Here is a 23,947-nt window from a genome sequence, read left to right as displayed (position 1 = left end):
AAGTTTAATAATATCCCATTCCGTATATTAACTGCTTATAATGATTTCCCAGTATATCTATATATGGATATGGATACATAGACATTACAGACAATTCTACTTAAAATGAGATTTCTGCTTTTTTTTAAAACATTTTTACACTTATGCAATGATATAATAGAACAATGCCAAAAAAAAAACAAAAAAAAACAAAAAAACAACCCAGAAACATAAGCTGTTTTAACCAATTATAATAACCTCAGATTTCAAAAAGATTAATTTATAGTTTTTATTTTTTCTTTGAATGTTTATATGCTTGTATGAATATTGTTAGTGTTTCATAAGCCTCTAAAGGCTGTCTGCTATATTATACTACTACTGATGTATTGAAATGTAATTGTGATGTTATATTATGTATGTTTTATCAGAATGCATTTAAAATTAAATAAATCCCGTCGATTTAGGATATCACGGTAAATTAGCCATGTTTTGTAATTTGCTAGCTATTACATGTATGTCGTTGGATTAACGTCTTATTATTTTCATACATATACGTATTCCCAGTACTAATTGTTTGTATCATTGCGGGTACTAGTTCATTGAATAATGATCAGCAATTCTAATCTGACTTAATATAACCGAATATTACACATTTCAAATAAAGATTCGTAACACTGACACGGACAAGTCAAGGTAAGTTGATAATCTCCAAACCAAAGACTGTTTAAGTTCGTTTGTAATACAAGTGCTATCTGTAAAAAAATTTGAGAGAGAAAAAAAGTACTTCTATTTCAACGCCGCTTGAAATGCACACTAATAAAGTTTGTATATCTAATCTATAAATTCAACGAAATTCAAATTAATTTTAAGGATGTTGTCACTTTGGTGACAATCCCTGTCAATAAACGTGAGATCGTAGGTTTCATTAACCGTTACGAAAAATGTCCGTATTACATATAAACAGGCCCATATATTCTGATGCAAAAGATATCATTGGTTTCCTAACCTTCTGAAGAACCCGAGTTCATGATTGTTTTTTTGTGATGTACGTGTTGCTCAATATTTTGTTTTCTGTGTAGTTTTTGTGTAGATCGTTTGTTTGTCCTTCCTCATTTGGAATGATTCTATCTGTCTTTCTTGAATTATGTGTTTTGATTGCACCTAGATTTTTTTCTTCCTTTACTTTTCTTCGTTCGTTTCAGGCAGACAAGGACTTTTAAATTCTCATCAATGTTTTTTTTTTATCTTTTTAGATCTGATCATGTCGTTATGTTGTCTGAAAACACGAGACCTTTCATGGCAAGACCATAGCATCAATATTGAATTAATATTGGCACCAAGAAAAACCAATTTACTATCGAAACAACACATATCACTTGGTTCCAAGTGTGAAGACGAGGTTACCAGATACGAATTAAAACAAAATTCATTCCTGAAACACTTACAACTGGAAAAGCATCATCTTGGTCAAAAAGCTACCGACTACTATATATTGAAAGCTAAACGTTTTCTGGATAATTTTCCTGTCGACCTGCGGAAAGAAATCCTAAATCGTCGATCATTTTCAGATGCACTGAATAAAATAAGGGATGAAGTATTAGAAAACCAAAAGAGGGCACAATCCGAACCTTTACCAAATAGTTTAGGGTCATACAGAAGAAAATCAGATACAAATGATACTAAGTTCCCACAGTTGAGTAGTCAGGTCAAAAAGAAAACCTCAGGCACCAAAAGAAGTGATTTTACTTATATTACAGAATTCCCTGAAAGAAATGACGAATTACCACCAGTTATAATAGAAGTAGACAAAACACGTCCTGAAAAACCATCTTTGCGAAGATCTAATACAGAATATATATCTATGAGAAGAACAGAGTCTGGCAAATCTAACTCACATTCTGCAAGTTCTGACTCACGTCGTCCAAAGTTGGCAAGACAAAAATCTGTAAGGTTTGAAAACGATAGCGAACCATCAGAGAAAAAAGCTACTCTACAAGAAAAGGTTAAAGAATTCATCAAAGAGCAAGAATACTTCAACTCACAAGTTCAACACAATCACCGAGTAAACAAGACAGGAGACGAAAATGAAAATGACAAAGAGAAATTAGTCAGTGCCTTTGACAATTTCTGTAAAATGCAGAACAACAAATCTCAGCTACATAAGCTTGTTAAATTAGCATCAAAATTCAAAGTTAGCAATTCTATGACAAATTCAGCTAGGCATTTTAAATCATCCCGTTCATACCAGACAATCCATAACGTCTCGTGAATAGAGAAATTTGACATGTTACATAGCTTTGTGGTTTTTAAATATCTAATTTTGAGATTTCTGCTTATATTCATATAATATTTATATATAGAATATTTATTTTGATAGTCGTTTTGTGACTGCTGTACCGAAGTTTGTATGATTAAAATATTTATCATTCTCATCTCTCTATTTTTTTGTGCATTTGAATCGGTTCTGGATATTTTGATAAACTTTTTATTTCAACCGCACTTATCCATTTATTTGATAATATTTACATGAAACGCTCCCAAGATTTACCAGCCAAATTTAAAGATAGCCAACAATAGGGTAAATCAAGCTGTTTGCTTGCTGTGATGTAAAATGGGTCAACCGGATGGATGGTGAGAATCTTGGACTGACATAGCTTAAAAGAGCAAATGTTTGGTAGGGACAACAAAAATTGCTTTGCAAAATGTCACCGATGAACCACATACATTTCTTGTGAGGAGATTTAGTATGTAAATAGCGTAACACTCTTCCAACATTAACACCGCAGTGAAAGTAACCATTGCGATCGGACTTGTGTGCCTTATACATCCTGCACATCCAAATGAACACCATAGTCTGGGTCTTGCTGTCGCATATTTAGGAATATGGTTTCAAACATATATTTTTTATAAGCTTATATCGTTTTGCACAAACTTTCGAGTGCAATACATTATACTGCAAAGGATCATATTCCTCAGTATCAGTATCAATATATTAGTAATTGCCAATGAGACAACACTCCACCAGAGACCAAATGACATAGAAGTTAACACATATAGGTCTAAACTTCGCTTTGACCTAAATGTGATTTTTTTTAATTAATTTCCTAGTCAGTTTGTTTAAGGATTTGAGGTTAATCAAGGATGAGAGCGCGACCCTTATAGTTATTTTTACGGTTTCTATGCCCAAAAAGGATATTTTTACCCTATTGAATTCACCTCTTTATAACCTGTTAGCCAAATCACCATATTTTTTTTAAAGAATACTTGAAAGAAAACCTGCTTGTAAAATTTCGAATGTAAAGTTACAACATTTGAATGTTTAGTTCATCAAGGTAAATTGTACTTCGTAACTGTACTTCGGACCAGAAAAAAAAAAAAAAAAATCCCACCACCAGAAAAAAAAAAAAAATACCTTGACGGGCATAAACCGACGCATCATGGATCGTATAAAATACATATGCATGCTTTTACAATGGTTACAATTTAATGTTTGTATTTTATATTATTACATGTGTGTATCCTATACGAAAAAAGAAAAAAAATCTTAAAATAGGAAGGCGGGAAGAATATGCGTTCAGTTTTAAGTGCATTATGATAAAGGTAAACAGATTAAACGGGTTACGCACTGTAAGCTACAGGAAGAAGAGTACGTCGTCTTTATAAGTATCCGAAATGATGTTTATCTCATGTAAGAGTACTAGTAAACAAATATGACTTAAGACTGCACTTGATCATTGAGTGGCAAATGGATTTCAAGATCGGTTTCGATATGATTTAAATTGATTTTGTGTTACGTCCCTTGGCCGTCATTTCCGAGGTGTAAATGGTTGATTTTTTTATTTGACTAACCAAATCGAAACATGTACAAACAAATCTGATAAGATATCCTTACTAATTCGTAGTGATGAATTGAACAAGGCTAAAACAAATTAAAATTGTTGAGAAAACCTCTTTTTCTAAAGACTAGCTGCAGCATGACAGTCAAGTTACTGAATTTTACAGATTTATGAAGGAAATTGTGCACGTATTCCTCCAATATGGCGACCGTAAAGGGAAGTAACTTTTGCTCAAATTGCGTCAATCGAAAACTTTATATTTAGAATAGAATAAGAAAATGCTGTCACAGTTCATTACAATCCCATGTAAGACATAACACTTGTTAGCTCGTGGTCATTTAACATGAATGAAATCTGGGATATACAGCAATGAGACAAAAATAATCAAAATACATCTAGAGGGCAACATACAGTCTCAACAATAAACTGGTGTCTATGTAATATTTCAAGCTCTAAATCGACCCGAGTCTATGGACGTTGTGAATAAACTTGACAGAAACAATCAAAGATCCAATTTTTCAAAATAACGAAAGATATTAAGATTTATTATACTTCACGTTAAAATGCCAGATTTTGATTTGCTAATACGAGGGAGTAATTTACTCTATCCCATTGCTCAGCGGGAGACAATTTTTTGAATGTCACCCTGTCATGCAGACCAATCAAAAATCGATAATTTAAAGGACAATGAAGTGGATTTACATCAATAGTTTTAAAGACAATGCTACAATCTACGTTTTGGCCTCAGAACTTTTTCATAGACTGTCAAAATAAAAAAATAAATCTTGCTTCACTTTTGTTGTTTTTCTTATAACTGTAACGTTATATACATGACGTCATAGCTAAGTATTTTCCATTTAAAATTTGATAAAAGACAATAATGATAGAACAATCAGTATAATAATTAAATAACACATAGCTGAGAGGGAGATAGAGCAGATTGGTACCCTCGAAAAACCCTTGTCAACCTTGTCTTCGCCTCGGTTGACAATGTTTTCTCGGGATAACAATCTGCTCTATCATCCTCTCAGCTATGTGTTATTTATATAACGACATACGACAACTGCTGATCAGGTTACCAACTTGTTTTTTTTTTATCTAAACTCTTCCTCCTTTTTCAAAGTTTGGATAAAGATGTCTAGTGAGTAGTACTTCATGAGTATCCTGTTAGAAGATTAAATCTACGACAAAATTGTTATTTCGAGAAAACTGGTGACAACAGGAATTCATAGATGTCAATAGACTAGTTTGCATAACAATGAATTTATTTCCCGATAAATTGTTTTATCCGAGTTGTGAACTGAGACAACTAAAATTCAAAATCTTATTTTGAAAAACCCAAGATATATGGCTAAAAAAACTACGTTAAAAAAAAAAAAAAAAAACCCAGTATAATCTTAGTGTATTAATGTTAATTCTGCAACACAAAATACAAAAGTAAAAATAAATATTGGTGTGGCGAAGGAGCGGCAAACACAAGCATGTGAAGCAACAAAACTTTTCATCTTTTTCTGTTTTAAAGATAATTCAAAATACTATTTTGGACTACAATCGATACTCAAAATTTGAAATTCAAGTTTTATTTCAGAATTCATCTCATTTGTTTTTGTTATTTGCACCTGAATCGCATTATACTTTTTGTATGTTTTTTCATTTATGAAATCGCAAGGTAATTTCGTTCTCTCACTTCAAACGCGCAGCATGCTATTCTGACATAGTGTTAAGGGGTAATAATTATAACAGATAACATCCTAAAGTACATTTTAAGTATTATCTAGTACAGATCTTCATTTTCCTAGGGTGTAGGTTCGGTAAAATTGAAATGTGAAAACACTCTAGCCGACAATGTATTTACGACACCGGAACAGTACTTAAGGTACCTACTTATATTGTGTCACTGGAGAATATAAATAACAAAAATTCGATCGGCTTAGCGACATTGATATATGACCATGCTGTCCAGCATGTTTCTTAAGATAAGTTTGGTTTTTGCAATTTTGCCGGGCTTTCTGCTAACAGAAGATAGCGATACTCTCTCTAGAACAAAGCGACAAGACGATTTCCAGGTTGATGTAAGTAATCATTTTATATTTTAGAGTTGTTTTATTATTATTTTACCATCAATAACTCAAAAATAATTTTTTAGCATTTTGTAATAAATCAAATACGCAGTCGACTATAAAAAATGACACTCCAATTTAAAAACAGGCAGGCATATTTACAATACCTCACAAAAAGTAAAATAACAAAAATAACCGAACTCCAAGGAAAATTTAAAACGGAAAGTCCTTCATCAAACGGCAAAATCAAAAGCTCAAACAAATCAAACGAATGGAAAACAACTGTCATATTCCTGACTTCGTACAGGCATTTCCTTGTGTAGAAAATGGTGGATTAAACCTGGTTTTATAGCTAGCTAAACCTCCCACTTGTATGACAGTCGCAAAAATGAAAGACAAGAAAACAAAAAATGACCAAGCTTTTAAACAAACATTTATTTAATAAATTAAGAAAAGTTTTCAAATCTTTGGTTTTCCTCCTCGTGAATTTGCATGATTAAATTATTTTGCTAATCTATTAAAGTCCTTTTAGTTAGTTTGGGTTTTTAAGGATTGCAGTAGAAAATATGCATGTTCACACCGTTACAAGGGAATACAAACTAATAGAGCCCTGTGTATTAATGGAAAAAAATAACAATGAAACTTCATGTACTTTGAAATATGTAACATGATATACATTTTGATATGAAGCAAATTTCTTCGGTTCATATAATTATGTTATTATGCTACATCAAAGGTCGCATGCAACCTCCGCAGTCTTTATAAATTTTTACTACTCTGTTTTGGAGGGTCTGGATGGGGTTTACAAACAGAATAATGGGCAAAGGTTAGAGAAAAATGTGCAAACAAACAATAAAAAATAGAGCAAATAGGCAAAAAAAATAAGGAATAGAGAATAAAAGGGTGCTAAAACATGAAGAATAGAGAATAATGGACAAACAGATCAAAAATAGAGAAAAATTACCTATACATGTATTTAAAGAATACAGACAGGAAGGAGATCTAAAACATTGAGAACAGATTTAACAGAGACTTTTAAATACCATTTGATGGCGTTAAATAGCTTTCTGAGAGTAAACTTAGCCAGTGCGAAAAATAATCATACCGAAAAGCAAGCTCAAAATGCTTCATTATGTTTTTAAAACAAAACATTGTGGCAATTCAATAACCTTTCGGCATTATGCGATAGAGATTCTATTCCTTCAGTTGATAAATACGGATATTTATTATATGGACATAAAAATGCAGTAATGTATTGGTACATGTATTATTTTGATATTTACAGGGCTTTTTTGAAACCTTTGGCTATATGGATGTTGTTAAAGGTTCAGAAGGCGGTCATGATGCATCCGACAGAGAACGAGCAGTCAGGTAATTTCCATCCATTTCGATAATTTATTTATGCTTTAAATCAGTTAATACTCATTTTAAACACAAAATATACGATTAGAATTGGTATGGCTTGTATCTGTATGGAAATACTCGATATTTCTTTGCGTCTTGAATGATAAATTTAAATTAAAGTAATTTATATCAAATATTAAAAGTACATCAATTAGTTCCTAGAAAGGGATAGAAAAGATGGTGTCCAATTTCGTGTTATGTTTTAAACAGAAATAAACCATTGTGTGTCATCGAGTTACTGCCTCATTGGCAAGTAACCACTACTCCTTTTATTCATATAAACATTGAAGAAATGCTGTAATAAAAGTCTTCGTAAAAATGAATTTATCATATTTTCTTGAAATTGAAAAGATATTTTTTTACTTGGTAAAGTTTGTATCAAATAGTCTAAAAAGTTAATTCATCAACCGGAATAAGAATGTAGGACGGCATAATTTTATATCAGCTAGTTAAGTTCTTTCAGCTTGCTTTCAATAACTGCATTGCGCCATTCTTTGAGACGTATAATATTATTTATTATTTCAGTTTATCCACTGTGTTATGTCGTTATTTTAGAGGTGAAAGATTTCATAAACTAATTTTTATCAAATGTTCTTTAATGTACCGTTGATTATATACATTTAAGAAGATGTGGTAAGATTGCCAACGAGACAACTCTCTACACGAGACAAAACGACGTAGACATCAGCAACTATAGGTTACCGTACGGGCTTCAACAATGAACAAACCCCATACCGCATAGTCAACTATAACAGGCCAGGAAATGAAAAATGTAAAATAAGTCAAACGAGAAACTAACGGCCTTGTGTATGTACAAAACAATAAACGAAAAACAAATATGATATACAGCAACAAACGACAACCACTGAATTACATGCTCCTGACATGGAACAGGCACATACAGAAATATATAGCTCACTGATCGGATTAAATTAAAGGGGGAGCATTGAAAAAAAATTAATTCGTTTATTCCGCCACAATCCACGTATCCAGTCATTGGTTGTCTTGTGTCGTATTTTATTTTTTTTTGTTATTGAAAAATTAAGTGTTAATGACAGATAGTTGTTTAATTTATTCACACCTTTTATGGATTTTGGATTTAGAGCATAACATTGTATAATCACCTGTCTATTGCTGAAGACCGGATGTTGTACTTTAGATGTCTTTTTGATTATTTGTGTTGTTGGGTCACTGTCTCAATGACATATACCTCACAACTCCTTTAATTCATATTTAGGGCAAATTTGCTGCAATAAGATTTTGATGCAATCTTATTAAAGCCGGTTTCGTGCAACGAATAAGAAATTGAAGGTCAGTGGCCACTGTGTATAATCAGTTATTGAGTATATAAGTATTTTATCAAAATTAAAGATGAACAAGTATATGAGCAAAGGAAACAATACTTATAAGTACTGATTCATAGATGATTTAGGGCTAATCAACAAAGAGGGATTTTCCGGTATTTTACGTATTAAAGTAAAGTGCTTGTAAAACTGGCTTATAGCTACTTCGACAAGTACTGAAAACTCTTTTTATATAAAAGATTTTTTTTCTTTTGTAGTTGAATAGTTACAGTATAATTAGTTAAATACTGTGCTACATTAAGGTTTTATTCTATAATTAGATTAAATAAAAGAAAAATCATACGTAAAGTTAAGAAAAAAAATAAGAGAATACTGAATAAAATACTTCGTTTAAATGGCACGATTAGATAACTGCATTGCAGTTTTGGGAATGATTTGCTTTGTAAAGTTACTTGAATAGACACTTACCTATGCATGACTCTATACGTGGCTTTGTATTTGTGCATCCAGCTTTCGGTTTTTTTTTGCTTTGGGCGTTCCTGATACAGGTGGGTCAAGAGATGCGATTCGGACGTATAAGCTTTTTTATAGTGTTGTTTTCCTTTTGTATACCCTTGCATTTATCTTTTATTTAATTTTAACTTTATCGGGAAAGTGTATATGTCATTATGGTTTACTTTACCGTATACACTATATACTACAAACTTAGTTTTGGCGTCTTTGTCATATTTACATTGATTGTGTTTGTATTTTTGTTTGACCTTTTTAAGTAAGTTGTGTTGTTAGCCGCTGGATTCCAATTAATTATTGTCACTTTAACCAATTATGTGTGTTTGGGTTGCTCATCCAATTTTGTCAATGTGACGCAATAATAAACAACTGTCATACTAGTGGACGATTTAGCAAGCTTTAAAACTTTTAAAACAGTTTTAACGAGCAACACAAACCCCACCAAACACCGGGGTAATCGGAGGTGCTCCAGAAGGGTAAGCAACGTGTTCCGGAAGGGCGAGAGTATGCAAGCTCTATGGACATCCATAACCCTTCAAGTCTAATTGCTTAAATCTGGTTGACATTTATTTTAACGTAACTGCAACCGTATTAAATAGTTTTGATTTAACATTTTCAATATTGAGAACTCATGAATTGATTTTTAACTTTCGGCCACATCCCCCTTTCAAATTTAAAACGGATGTAACTAAGGAAAATTTTAAAACTAAAGAGTTTGACTAATACTACTTGCATATTTTAACAATAGTTTTTATAAAATTTCAATAAAATCAATATATTAATCTGCACTACAAATTGCTGTGAAAGGCAATTTTATAAACTTTAATTGACAATTTTTCATTTTTAACTGGGTTTTCCGAATGAAAAATCAACTCAGATATCAAATTGGTGAAGTACGGCGGGTGAGCTGCTGTCAACACTTTCCGTGCAATAACTTATGTACCGTTCAACCTTTTATTTTTAAAAATATGTTGATTCTAGTGACAAAACGGAGGTCAAGTTCGATATTGATTATTTTCACTTTTACCGTTCAGGTCCTTGATGTATTGAAAAATGGCACTTAATGTCGTTTCCGTTCAATAAGTTATGAACCCTTCTACCAATAGTTTTCAAATTATAATATATTGTTGCTGATGAAAAAATGGAGGTCAAGTTCAGGAGTTATGGTCCTTGATCTATTAGAAAATGACACTTAATGTCTTTCCGTGCAATTACTTATGAACCTCTTGACTAATGCTTTTAAAGAATAATATGTTTTACTAATGACAAAATGGAGGTCAAATTTGATATTGATGATTTTCACTTTTGCAGTGCAGGAGTTATGATTCTTGATAGATTGAAAATGGCACTTTGTGCAATTAATTATGAACCGTTGAACCAATGCTCTTAAAATTTTAATATGCTGTTACTGATGACAAAATGGTGGTCAAGCTTGATATCGACGATTTTTATTCTTGCCGTTCAGTATTTATGGTTCTTGAGAGATTGGAATTAGATATAGAATGTGACGGGTCAATTGATCATGAACACGCCTTTCAAAATAGAGGAATGCCAGTTTGCTGTCAATTTGACAGCTCATCCCTGGTTGTAGGATGAAACACTTCCAAATAAGTTTAACCGATTTGTCAATCCACAAACATATTGTTTTGTGAATATAACTGATGATCGATATATTCTTGCTATTTTCTTAATGTCCGAATTCAGAAATCCTTTTTTATAATGAAGTTCGAGTTTATCATTACCTAATCTTCATCTTTAGTTTCCTACGGACCGTCAGTTGTATATTAGTTCCTTTAGTTATCTGGATTCATTTCTCTGAACATACTTTTCATTTGAATAAACATTTAAATACCTATATTTCAGAGAATTTCAGAAAATGACTGGATTACCAATAACTGGTAAAGTGGACAAGAAAACCATTACTAAGATGAAATCACCCAGATGTGGATTTCAGGATGTTCTAAGACCAAGTCAAAGACCTGGTGAAATTAATACTGATCCAAAGAGTGTACAGCTGAAACCACTTTCTAATGGTGAGAATGTTCAACTTTCAAACTACTAGTAAATGAAAGAGTCGAAAACAAAGTGACAACACCAATGGCAAAAAAGAAAAAAACAAACAAACAACAGTATACAAAACACAACATAGAAAACTAAAGAATAAAGAACACGAACCCAGCCAAAACACGGGCGTGAAGTCAATTACTCCGGAGTGGTACGCAGATCATGTTCCACATGTGGCACCCGTCGTGTTGCTCATGTAAGTACAAACCCGGTGATAAGTATAATTCGGTAGGTCTCATTCGGGGAAAAGGAGGACGGGATTGTGGTTACGACGTTTGGAACGTATCCGTCATCATCTCTGAAACATAAATTCCATAACGGTCAACCAAAATAACTTATATCCTTATCAATGATAAATAAATTATCGAGCCCACTAACAACTTACTAACCTCCTGATTAAATGTAACCAATTGGTGAACACTAATTAATTATAATTTAGAGAATTATATCGAACATATATAGTTAGCTCATGGGAAAATTACAAAAACTGTACATGTATGTGTTGGAAAACACCAATTCCAAGTTCAAAGGGCCACATTTCTGTCATGGAAAAGTAGATCAACCGGAATGATACGTTAACTTAAACTGTAACTTACCATGATACAGGAATGAACTTTAAAAGATCAGCTCAGCATCGACATGCATCAGGAAAAAACTGTTAAGTTTCCGAATGACTACCGATTACTGAGTATTGTCTGCCATGTATGCGTAGTTTAAAACAGCAAATGGTTTTGAATGGAGAAATAGATTACATGTAATACATGTAGTGAGCAAATTTTTATTTGAAAAAAGGTGTATTGAGTCTGTTGATAACTTGATATCCGTCTGACTCTAAACGTCTCAACTATTAAATGACAAGAATAACCATTATTTAATTTTAGTTTACAAATGGCCAAATAATCAGGCAACATGGAAAGTTATGGGATACACAAGACAGCTTGGAGGTTCTTCTCAAAGGTATATTTAGTCATAACAGTTATAGATCCGCAGCTTTGACAAAGTTCTTGTTAAAATACAAGTTATAGTTAAAAGCTTAAAATCTTAAGTTAAAAAACATAGAAATATACTTCAAATCTAACGAGATCTAGATATATGTATAAACATTAAATCTATCTACTGAAGAAGTCCGTAAGTTGCTCTCTAAATAGCTCTCTCTTTGCTTTGTTGTTTGTTTTGTTGAGTTGCTGTCTCATTTGTATACGATAGATATGAACAGCAGATTTATCAGTCGTTTTTGGCCTTTGTAAATTAGAATATAAATTCTTTCCTTGCTACGATCTTCTATATCCTTTCTGTAAAGAAGAGTTTACTGCTTGAAAACTTATCAATTGGTAATCAAACCACGATAGTTTACCGATACTCAAGTCTCATTTAGAATATACAAATACTCCCTCACTAAATAAGATAAAAAGAAATAAACCGAGGGAATCAATCATGAACCCCCAACGTAGCGAGACAGGGTGCGTCGACAAGGTAAGCGTCTTCTACTGTGCATGCATCACCACGCAGGGAATGGAAGACACAATTCAATATTTCAAACTGGTATGATTCTTCGAAAGTTTGATTAAAAAAAATCAATACTTTAAATGTTAATTTTTTTAAATTTAGGAAGTTATTTTTACTACTACAACTAAAAATATGTAAATTTGCAAAAGCCAATAACAATTTCTAATATTTATTTTTCTTATCAAAATTTCAAAAACTAAAACCCATTTAAAAATACTTTGACTATCTTTATTATTGTTGGTTACTTTGCGTCCTGTAGCAAATGTTCCATGCATATCCAGGTCGAAAACACGTTTACAAAAAATCTAAAAAGTAAAGTTCTTTGGATAGGGGCAGACAATTTGCCAATCAGAATTTACGACCATCTATGGACGCCAACAAAAGTTGTTGCAAGGGTTGTTTAACATGCAGAGAGACATCTATATGTGGCACCCATTTAGTTCGGACGTGAATGCGTATTTGTACATCCTTAACAGCAAAATATACGTCTCTCTAAAGAAGAGTTTAACTGCTTGGTGGGAGAAGTCCAGGTGACAATACTTTTATATCCCAGTCGTTCTTTGGAGTGACATTTTGAAGTTGATAAACGTAATACGGACCGCACATTCATATATTTATTCAGTGTCCATTTTATCATCCATACATCAATCAGTTCGTCAAGAAATCGACTTATTTTTCAATATATATCCCCATTCATCCGAAAGTATTTTTTGAAAAGAAAACCTTGTATATTTGTTTTACTTGCAGACGTTCATTTATAAATGCATTTAAAAAGTGGACAGATGTGGCAAACATTAACATCCGGGAAGTTGGTGGAAGCGACGCAGACATTTTAATCGATTTCAAACGCCTCGATCATTACGATGGAAGTCCATTTGACGGAAAGGGTAAGAATAGGGATACACTTATGGAATAAAGTAAATTATTGAAATGTTAAAAAACAAAAATCCCCACAATGTTAAAAAATAATGGAAAATAGTGAAAAACAGGAATTTATGCACTCGAGTTTATGCATCTACCACTGACCTTTTATCTAATATTACCAAAAATACACTCACTTGAATGTACGTATTACAGGGAAAATGCTATAAGAAAAAATTAATGTATGCATGCATGAATATGAGATGTTTGCTAACCCTTTAATTTTCAGGTCAATTCTTCTGATATTTTGGAAATTGGAATACAAACACACACACACACATATCTTAAAGAAATTTTGAAATTTATTGATACAACCATTTATGCTTACTACTATATTACATCATACTGTACATGAATAGAATGATAATAGACAAACATGGCATATAATATAAAAATTAGAAGATGTGGTATGATTGCCAATGAAACAACTCTCCACAAGAGACCAAAAACAAATATGATATACAGCAACAAACGACAACCACTGAATTACAGGCTCCTGACTTGGGACAGCCACATACAGAATGTGGCGGGGTTAAACTAGTTTGAAGGCGCGCCAACCCTCCCCTAACCTGGAACAGTGGTGTAACAATAAGAACAAGCTATAAAAATCAGTTGAAAAGGGCTGATACAAAGCAGAAATACATCTAACAAAAAACAGAGTGGATGTGGCAGGGTAATTGTACATCCCACAACAAAAAGACTCTAAGTACAGATCTGAGAGTACTCGCAGTTACTGACAGGCTAGTTCAAAGCCAATAACAACTAATAAACAAATCATGCATCTAAGACTAAAACATTAATCAGTACACATCAAGCATCCAATGGATTATGTGTAAAGACGTCATTAACAGTCAGAGTAAAACATGACCTTGTGCAATGCCAGGATACAGGTATCGACAGATTGTAGAGCCATAAATGTGCATATGTATATTACGGTTACATTTACGGTTACATATATGTAAAATAATTGATTTAAATTACACAGGTCGGACACTTGCTCACGCTTTCTTTCCTGGTGCACATGACATCTCAGGTGATACACATTTTGACGATGACGAACAGTGGACACTTGGTAAAAAGGAAGGTACAAATTTGGAAATAGTAGCTGCTCACGAGTTTGGACACGCACTTGGTCTGGGCCATTCGACGAATTCAAAAGCTTTGATGGCACCATATTATCAAGGATATGATCCCGACTACAAATTACTGTATGACGACATTTATAGAATGCAAAGTCTATATGGTGAGAGTTGTATACAGTTTGAAAGTGTACTAGTATATCATTTATAATGCAATTCAGCCCATTAATTTTCATTCTAAATGGTGGGTTGAAAATATAAACTTAGACACATAAAACGATGAAAACGAAAATAATTAAACAAAAGAGATTTATTAATCTAGTACCACCCAACAGAACGTTTTTAATATTGAAATGAATATGAATATTTCTTTGCGTTCCTTTTCTCCATTTTGATTTCACCTTTATTCTTATTATATGTAAAAGAATTAAAACACAAATAATGTTGTACGGTACTGACTATCTCGTAGTCTTATGGTAACGTGCCCACCTCTAGTGCGAAAGGTTGTGGATTAAATGTAAATAATTCAGGGTTTCCCCTGGCGCCAGTTTCGCATTTTGCAAAATAATAAAAATTGTGGGATTAAAATTCATTATTGGAGAAAGAAATTGGCGAAAGAAATATAACGGTTCGACTCGATCGTCAACCTTGTTTACTTTTTTCGGGTTTCTCGGACTTTTTACCAGTATCAGAAAATACTTGGAATTCACCTTGGGCTCTTATTTAATTTTTATCCTTTAAAATAACTTAAATAAAAATAATTGTGGGTACTTTACAATCGTTTTAGCGCACGTGTTTGAAGCATAGTTTTTACGTCTCAATTTTTTTAACGATTGTCCGTTGTTATGAATAAAAATATTCCCAAGTAAGGTCAATCTCTGAATTAAGTCTTTATCTTTCTACTAGACGTGAAGTATCCGATAAACTTATTTAAGATGAATCCCTTTTTCCTAGAAGTCAAAATTGATGATTTTTAATGATCTATATTGCGATTTTATAGTATCTTGTAAAAAGTGAATGTTTGTTATTATAGAGTGTTTATTTATTATAATGTAGATTAAAAAAATAGATGTGTAAAATTATAATAAACAACAATGCGGCGCACTGATTTTTTTTGTTAGAAAGAAGGATAAATTTAAACGAAAAATATGATTATGTTAGTTATGCGAAATAAAATTGAAAGTGGTGAAATATAAATTGTTGTTGCGAAAGAGGTGGCGAAATAGAAAATTTAACCTTGGGAAACCATGAAATAACTATAAATTGATATTTGTTGCTTCCTTATGATTTCATTAAAAGCTAGCCATTCTTTCACCCATTCATTCATTATACGTTTAGAATGTATGTCAAGGAACGTATATATAAATCTAACATGACTCTAATGCTGTACCCATTTGGTTGAAAAATTACAAAAAATAAAGAATTTTCGAAATGTTGTCGTTTGGATCCGTTTTGATCTTCGGTATGGAAGTTAACAACCAATAGATTAACACAAAAGGAAACGTTTGGAATTGAGATAAGGAATAATGCCCTATTTTGTTTGATGCTACATGTATCTATTGCACATTATTTTGGACACCATACTTCATGCATATTCTAGTGGACGTCATTTGATTGGCAACGCTTGGTAAATCCCTTGGTGTTGCCCTGCCTACGATAATAGGGGTCACTGTGTGTTTTCCGATCAGTGCTTTCGTTCTACCGTTCCGATCAAGTTAAATTTATGGTTTAAGGATGTTCGCTAATCTGTTTCAAAATAACAAGCTTTTTAAAAGACTGTTATAAATTGATAGTATATAAATAAAGGCAATAAAAAAGAAGAAAAAAATGAAGGGTCCGTGTGCTTGTTTTCGAGATATAAGCCATTGAAAATTTGGCGGGAACTGATTCTCTCTAGACTTTTCATATATTTAACATTGGCACCCTTTTTCTTTCAAAAACTATGAAAAAATAACGAAATTTATGGGATTTTCAAATATGGCTTTTTAAACTATATGAAATAAAATTATGAAAAAAAAGTAGGGTTTAGCGGGCAGAATTTTTAATGGCACTACATGGACAAAACCAGAGGATTCCGAATATCTGGCAAAAATTCAAAAAGAAGAGAAGCTAACATCCTTAAGGTAGAAGTAAAACATGAAGTTATTGTCGCATCGACTAGAGAACTCTTTTGACCTGGATTTCGCGATGCACTATAAGTGGCAATGAGATACACGTAGTCGGTGCGTGATGTCCTGTAGACAAATATCCTGTTTTTCTCTATTTAAATTCATTTTTGTCATAGCGCTGTTTGTCATTCTTCGATATACGATTTTTTGTTGCCCTTTTTCTTTTCATGCTTTTTTAAACAAGATAAAATTCACAAAACATTCATAAGTATATTCTGTATTGATGTCAAACAGAAAAAAGTTTTATGGGAAGTCATGAGCCGACAGCGTTTTATAACAGATTTTGAATTGAATAATTCTCATTTATACTTCTTTATATAGGTGGCAGAGCTGCTACTAGACCAACTTCTCGTCCACGCGTGACAACAAGAAGACCAAGAGTTACAACAAGACGGCCCTCTACGAAACCAAGTATCTGTGATCTGAAATTCGACTCCATATTTATGAATGGTATATCATCAATTTAGAAGATCTATCACATGTATATGAAATTATTTATTAATCGGCGATTCGGCTCAATGTATTCCAAAGTTAAAAATTGTTATACAGAATTTTTTTTTAACATTTTCATTGATTTAAAGAAATATGGTTTATAAAGAATAAATGAATTCTACATTTTTTTTCACTTTAAACACAGACCACATAGACAACAGTGTATTTGATACAAAACTAGTACAGAAACACACTAACGAATAGATAAGTTATAAGAATACAACCCTGAATGATAACAATCTCAACATTATCTTAAACCACAGGTGATGATCGTCGAATTTACGCCTTCCGGTATCGAAAAATCTATCAATTTGAGAGTGACAAGAATGGTATAGAAAAGAGCTTTACTAAAGTTTCGAGGAAAGTATTAACCCCAAGGGTACCTATCAATACAGGAGCTGCAGTCGTAGACAGGTACAGGAGACTGTATGTATTTAAAGGTATGTCATTTCTGAGCCAATAGACTATTTTCATATTACCGACAGGTTACCTTTTCTGGGGTAGGTCATCCTGGTACCAAGTCAAGTAAGAGCAAGGTAAAGAAGTAAAATAAAGCTTGCAATTGGTATAATTTTTTGGGAAAATTAACTGCTTTACATTTTCTTTACATGACAAAATCATCGGAGAACAGTAAACTTTCCCCTCAAATTACACCGATTATGTGTTTGATTTTACTTATTTTGGTTGCTCTTAGTTGACCGAGTACCAGGATGTCTTACCACAGAAAAGGTAACCTGTCGAAAATTATATAATTCAGAGTCAAAAGTCGGTAATATGAAAATAGTCTAATGAGTCATAAGGTGTATTTTGAATGATCTGTATTTTAAAGGTTGATATTTCACATCGTATTGATCAGAGCTAGGAGTCTTTAGCCCAATAGTGTTCTTCCTTGCTGTCTGTCATAACTGCTTTTTCACTTAATGTTAATAGCTTAAATCAGGCCGTTAGGTGTTTTCGATTGAATTAGTTTACATTTTGTAATCCCAAGGCCTTTTATAGCTTATTATGGGGTTTGCTTATTGTGCAGAATGTGCGGTGAATTGTCATAATTTGTATCCTTGCACTTTGGTCTTTTGTTTAATAGTTGTCTTATTGGCAATATCACCAGAGTTTTATATAGACATTGGTGTTACATTTGTATATACAACTGAATAGTTGTCTCATTATGTCCTTATTTTATCTAAAATTCATTTGTTTTATCCAAAAGGTACAAATATTTGACGTTACTTAAAATTAAACATACCAGACTAACAACTTTCTGAAAGTTTTTATTTTATTCACTCCTATCCAGGAACTCTCAAAACCAAAAGTGTTGAATAAGTCTCTAAATAATATGTGATAAGAAAAGAGACCAATAAGTCATCCAAATTTTGACTGAGAGGCAGTGAAGAATGAAACCCCGTTTAAATCAAATAAGTTTCTTAATTTGTTTATATTGAAACGGAAAATATACATTTTAAATGTTTTTTTTTCTAGAAAATATAAAATTATAAATTTAAAAAACAAATACATAACACCATCCTTGAAAAATGTCATACGTGTAGTAAGTGATGGAAATGGAAATTTTATTTTATTCTAAAATATTTTCAATTAAATTGATAAGTTATTGATTATGAAGAGGATTTTCTTTTTAAATCAAAATGAAATAGAGTATGGACTCTTTTTTAATTTTGCATATTTTTTCTCTCAAAATACGAAAATATTTTCTCATACGAACAATTTTATTTTGACTCTGATTCATCCAAAGTACTGAGAAGATAAAACTACACATAAAAAGGTTGCAATTTGTACCTAATTTGTACTTGTTCATTGCTACAAAAATCTAGAAATGGACTTATATAGTACATTTATGCATTTAAAAAAGAAAATATGTTGTAACGACTATTATATTATTTAGTTGTGCGTTTCTCTGTGCTGAGTGTTCTTGCGTTTGTTTGTGCTGTATTTCTGTCACGATATTTTTTAACATTGCCATATTAGCGGGAGGTTTTGGCTAGCCATAAAACCAGGTTCAACCCACCATTTTTTCTTAAAATGTCCTGTACCAAGTCAGGAATATGGCAGTTGTTATCAAATAGTTTGTTTCTATGTATGTTGGCATTTGTTTTTGTTGCACTTCAGTGTTTCTGTTGGTCCGTTGTTTTCCTCTTACAGTTGATGTGTTTCCTTCGGTTTTAGTTTGTAACCCGGATTTGTTTTCTTTCAATCGGTATACTACTGTTGCCTTTATTGCATACCAAATCTTAATTTCAATGCTGTTCCTCTCATTACCAGGAAGCAAGTTATTTCGATACACAAGATGGCGACTAGATGCTGGTTTTCCAAAGAGGATCACCATTCCTTTTTTCCAGAATGTAGATGCAGCTCTCGAATATAATAATATCATCTACGTCTTTAAGGTACATTTGTAAATAATTTAATTTTAGATGTAACACGTCTTCTGATTGGCTGAAAGTTGTTTGTCTATCAGCTCATAGACATAATTTTGTCATGTGACCGTGACGTCATCAACGTTTTTTCATGATTTACTCCTTAAAAATGGAATTTAAAATTAAATTATAAGGAATGACTGTAATATTTTTTCTGTCTATTCGAAATAATCTCAAAAAAGTGGTGCACACTTTTAAATAACACGCTACGCGCGTTATTCAGTGTGCTCCACATTTTTGATGTTATTTCTTCATAGACAGAAAAAATATTACAGTCATTCCTTAAATATATATAAAAATACTTTTTAATGAAGACAATTTTATTTAGAAAATTAATGAAACGATTAACCTATCAATCAGATCTGTTAGAAATTAAACTGTCATTCATGTACAGTACACCCAGCATCTGAAGGTAATATCGTGTATAAAGCAAATGTGTCTAGGAATTGTCCATTTCATCTTTCTATTTGGTTGAGAAGACTTATTGCTAAAGGTTATGATTATACTGTTGTTGAAATTTCTTTTCTTTCTTGATTATGACGATAAACGTATTTTAAGTAAAGTACTGCTATTGTTTTATTAGTATTGCGTATGGTAATCGATAATCGTATTTTCTTACCTCAATTTACAAAAGGATTGTTGGGCGGAGGGTATCGTTTGTGATATCACTCATAGTTCTAGTTGCACTTCCTTTAATCGACCTTTCGTCTTTCAACCTGTCACATTTTCCATGTGTCTGTCCTTATCTAGAAACCTTGTAAGTGGTTTTCATTGATTATATATGCTTTGATCACGCAAATAAAAAAAATCGTATTCTAAAGCTGCATGCTGACTTTGACAAAATTTATAATGCTATCTTTAAAGCGGTAATTATACATTTCAACTGAAAACTTAAAAAACAACAGTTTTAAGCAGAAGATCATTTCCATGTGTCAGTAACTGCTAGTAGTCTGTTGTTATTTATGTATTATTGTCATTTTGTTTATTTTCTTTTGTTTCCTATTCTGACATCGGACTCGGACTTCTCTTAAACTGAGTTTTACTGTGCGTACTGTTGTACGTTTGTTTTTTCTACATGGGCTAGAGGTATAGGGGGAGGGTTGAGATCTCAAAAACCATGTTTAACCCCGCCGCATTTTTGCGCCTGTCCAAAGTCAGGAGCATCTGGCCTTTGTTAGTCTTGTATCATTTTTAATTTTAGTTTCTTGTGTATTATTTGGAGTTTAGTATGACGTCCATTATCACTGAACTATTATACATATTTGTTTAGGGGCAAGCTGAAGGACGCCTCCGGGTGCGGGAGTTTCTCGCTGCATTGAAGACTCATTGGTGGCCTTCGGCTGTTGTCTGCTCTATGGTCGGGTGTTGTCTCTTTGACACATTCCCCATTTCCATTCTCAATTGTATATACAATACACCGTAGATCACTAAGACCATGTCTCATTTTCGTTTACTCCATATCTCCTTTATTCAGGTTTTTGACGATAAATCACAGGTTCTAGTTTTAATATTATATAAAAAAAAACATAGCAACAAGTCTGCATTGTGCCTTTGAGACATCTTATATTCTTATATATCTTTGTGGACGTGAATCATTGATTTTACTGTCGTAAATTTAGAATGACCTAAATGATAATGCTTGGCAAATAGGAAAAGAATTAAATGCATGCATGCTAACCATATAACAAATGTATGTACAAATAAATTTTTAAAGAATGGTGTTTTATAGGATGATAAATTTAGTATCTGGCACGAGAACTACAGTAGCGGCCCACCTTCTGGATATCCCAAACCAATCAGTAGCTACTGGAAGGGCATACCCAACAATATTGAAGCCGCTTTGAATATCAATGATGGCTATACATACTTCTTCAAGGGAACCAAGTGAGTAAAATATGCCATCTGTATGATGTTTTGCTTATAATATGTGTATTATCTAGGTTCTCTTTGCTTTGATTTTTCTATTATATCCCAACTCTAGGATGTTCGGCTATACTGCAACAATCTTGTCCGTCTGTTCTTCCATCACATATTTTCGACACACTTTTTCTCAGAAACTACATAACAGAACGATTTCATATATGGTTAGCAGCTTGATATATTGATAAGTTTCAATTGTAACGTGGAAGCATTTTTCGGATCTGTCAGATATCGTCTCCCATTTGCCATTGTACTTTGAATGTACCAATATCTTGAATGAACTTAGAATTTTTCGTTTAACATTTCTCCAATACTACAAAACAGATACTTTGTCAGACACTTACTTACTATTTTAGGAACTTTGGATTAAGAGCGCATTCTTTTTATATATGGCATTACTTAAATCAAGCCTTTCTAATTTTTGAATCCGTACTTTTGTTTGGCTGAAAGCAATCGAGAGGCATTCCAATATCAAATTGTATTTCTCAATAAAATTCAACATTCATTACAGCACTTGCTTTTCATGGGAACGTCACAACAATATATAGGAAAACAAACGAAAAATTTGCTGTAACTCGTAATTTCATGGTTGTAGCATAAACATGTAATGCTTCTTTTTGTAATTTTATAGGGTTTTAAAAGCGTTGATCGTGCGCTTCATACAAAATGTGATACGGTCAACGCTTTTACGCCTCAATAAAATTACAAAGAGAAGCTTTCAATTCTCAATTGAATCATCGAATATCAATGTGGTTTGTCATTAGGAGGTTACCATTTAATAGTTTAGACTAACAAAATATGCTTGCAACAACTATTGAGTATTGCCTTCATCCTTTTAATATGATTAACATTTCTACAGTATGAACTAATAGCATTGTAAATAAACTCACCACAGCTACCAAGCTTTAGAATTTGTACGACAGACGCATGTTTCATCTACAAAAGACATATATGTGACGGTCGAATAAAACATGTTAAAATAGCCAAATGATGTATGAAGTTCAAGAGCATTAAGGACCCAAAATTCCACAAGGTTTTTGCAAAATACAGCTAAGGTAAATGCCTATCGTCATTGGCAACTTCTTAAAAATGAAATATATCCTAAATCCAACCACTAGTCAGCAAGTGAAATCTTTAGGCTCCTTTATTAAACAGTCTATGGAACTGAGGACAGGGGGCACTTGAGGTCATTTGTTGTGTTTAATGTTTTGTTTTATTTTTATGTAAATGTAGATGTCATCATTATATTGTTGTTATTAAATGTAATTGTTATGCCTTTGACCCTCTTATGGGTGTAATTTGTGCTTAATAAAGAATTTAATCATTTGTTTTAACTTTTGTAGGTATTTTAAATACAACAATAGATACCAGAGGACAGAATATCGGAAGGATAAAGCACCGGGATGGCTTGGATGTGGAAGGCCTGTTCCCAAATAATTTATACTTGAAGGCATGTACGAATACATGTTGACTTTACTGTATTGCATCAATGCTTTAACTTTTAAAACGAAATACCTCTATTAGCATCTTTCAATAACGCTAGAAGAAAACATTTTGAAGTTATTTTGATCAGCAACAAGTATTAGGATTGCGGAAAAAAACGTCTAGCTATACTGGGGAAAATCATACATCAAATTTTTCAGTTGTGTTAAAAGAGAAATTTCTTTTATTTTCCTGGTTTATCATTAATATATAAAGGAAATATGTTTGTCAGAATAAAATTACAATGTTTTTTTTGTATATGTATAGTTACTGAAGATGGCACGTTATATAAATAAAGGCAAACAGCTCAAAACTATGAACAATGTTATATGTGTATTGTAGCATAGAATTCAATAAAATGCATACTCATTTTTGTTATTAAAATGTTGTAGAATTATTTATTGCAGACTTCATAAATCAGGCCGTTGGTTTTTGTCGTTTAAATTGTTTCAAATTTTGTCATGTCGGGGCTTTTTATAACGTACTATACTGTATGAGATTCTCTCATTGTTGAAGGCCGTACGTTGACATACAGTTGCTTTACATCCACATATCATTTGGACTTCGGTAGATAGTTGTCTCATTGGAAATCATACGGCATCTCCTTATTTTTAATTTCAATCTGATTGCAATGCGCCCAGTGATTCACAATGAACAAAGTATGCTCCTCCTTTCTATAATTTAGGTTTTATGGTGCTTTGTTTGAATCTGATTTAAATATTGTTTCGATGTATTTGCATTCCATTAATCTTTCTTTGTTTATTACATATAATCTGATTTCAACGTGATAAAC

The 23,947-nt window shown here is 32.4% G+C and overlaps 2 protein-coding genes across 2 annotated transcripts; both read left to right on the top strand.

The window, feature by feature from the left end:
• Positions 1-1,240: 1,240 nt before the first annotated feature.
• On the top strand, positions 1,241-2,411 carry LOC127729626 (uncharacterized). Its single transcript, XM_052237481.1, has one exon. It carries the CDS (start codon positions 1,241-1,243, stop codon positions 2,246-2,248), a length of 1,008 nt encoding a protein of 335 aa, XP_052093441.1. The 3' UTR covers positions 2,249-2,411.
• Positions 2,412-5,621: 3,210 nt separating this feature from the next.
• Positions 5,622-23,538, top strand: LOC127729618 (matrilysin-like). Its single transcript, XM_052237467.1, has 11 exons — positions 5,622-5,887; positions 7,161-7,246; positions 10,957-11,126; positions 12,039-12,114; positions 13,411-13,550; positions 14,570-14,827; positions 17,153-17,281; positions 17,587-17,763; positions 19,598-19,722; positions 21,482-21,636; positions 23,016-23,538. Exons 1-11 carry the CDS (start codon positions 5,762-5,764, stop codon positions 23,107-23,109), a joined length of 1,536 nt encoding a protein of 511 aa, XP_052093427.1. The 5' UTR covers positions 5,622-5,761; the 3' UTR covers positions 23,110-23,538.
• Positions 23,539-23,947: the final 409 nt, after the last annotated feature.

Source organism: Mytilus californianus, unplaced genomic scaffold, assembly GCF_021869535.1.
Source record: "Mytilus californianus isolate M0D057914Y unplaced genomic scaffold, xbMytCali1.0.p SCAF_2, whole genome shotgun sequence".
In the NCBI taxonomy this organism is placed as follows: Eukaryota; Metazoa; Mollusca; class Bivalvia; order Mytilida; family Mytilidae; genus Mytilus; species Mytilus californianus.
This window is presented reverse-complemented; position numbering and strand designations above follow the sequence as displayed.

Bases quoted from the DNA above. Each gene is read 5' to 3' on its own strand.
- LOC127729626 (XM_052237481.1), top strand. From the start codon at position 1,241: ATGTCGTTATGTTGTCTGAAAACACGAGACCTTTCATGGCAAGACCAT.
- LOC127729618 (XM_052237467.1), top strand. From the start codon at position 5,762: ATGACCATGCTGTCCAGCATGTTTCTTAAGATAAGTTTGGTTTTTGCA. The intron at 17,282-17,586 runs GTATATCATCAA...CTTAAACCACAG, and splicing joins CGACTCCATATTTATGAATG to GTGATGATCGTCGAATTTAC. The intron at 19,723-21,481 runs GTACATTTGTAA...GGTGTTTTATAG, and splicing joins ATATCATCTACGTCTTTAAG to GATGATAAATTTAGTATCTG.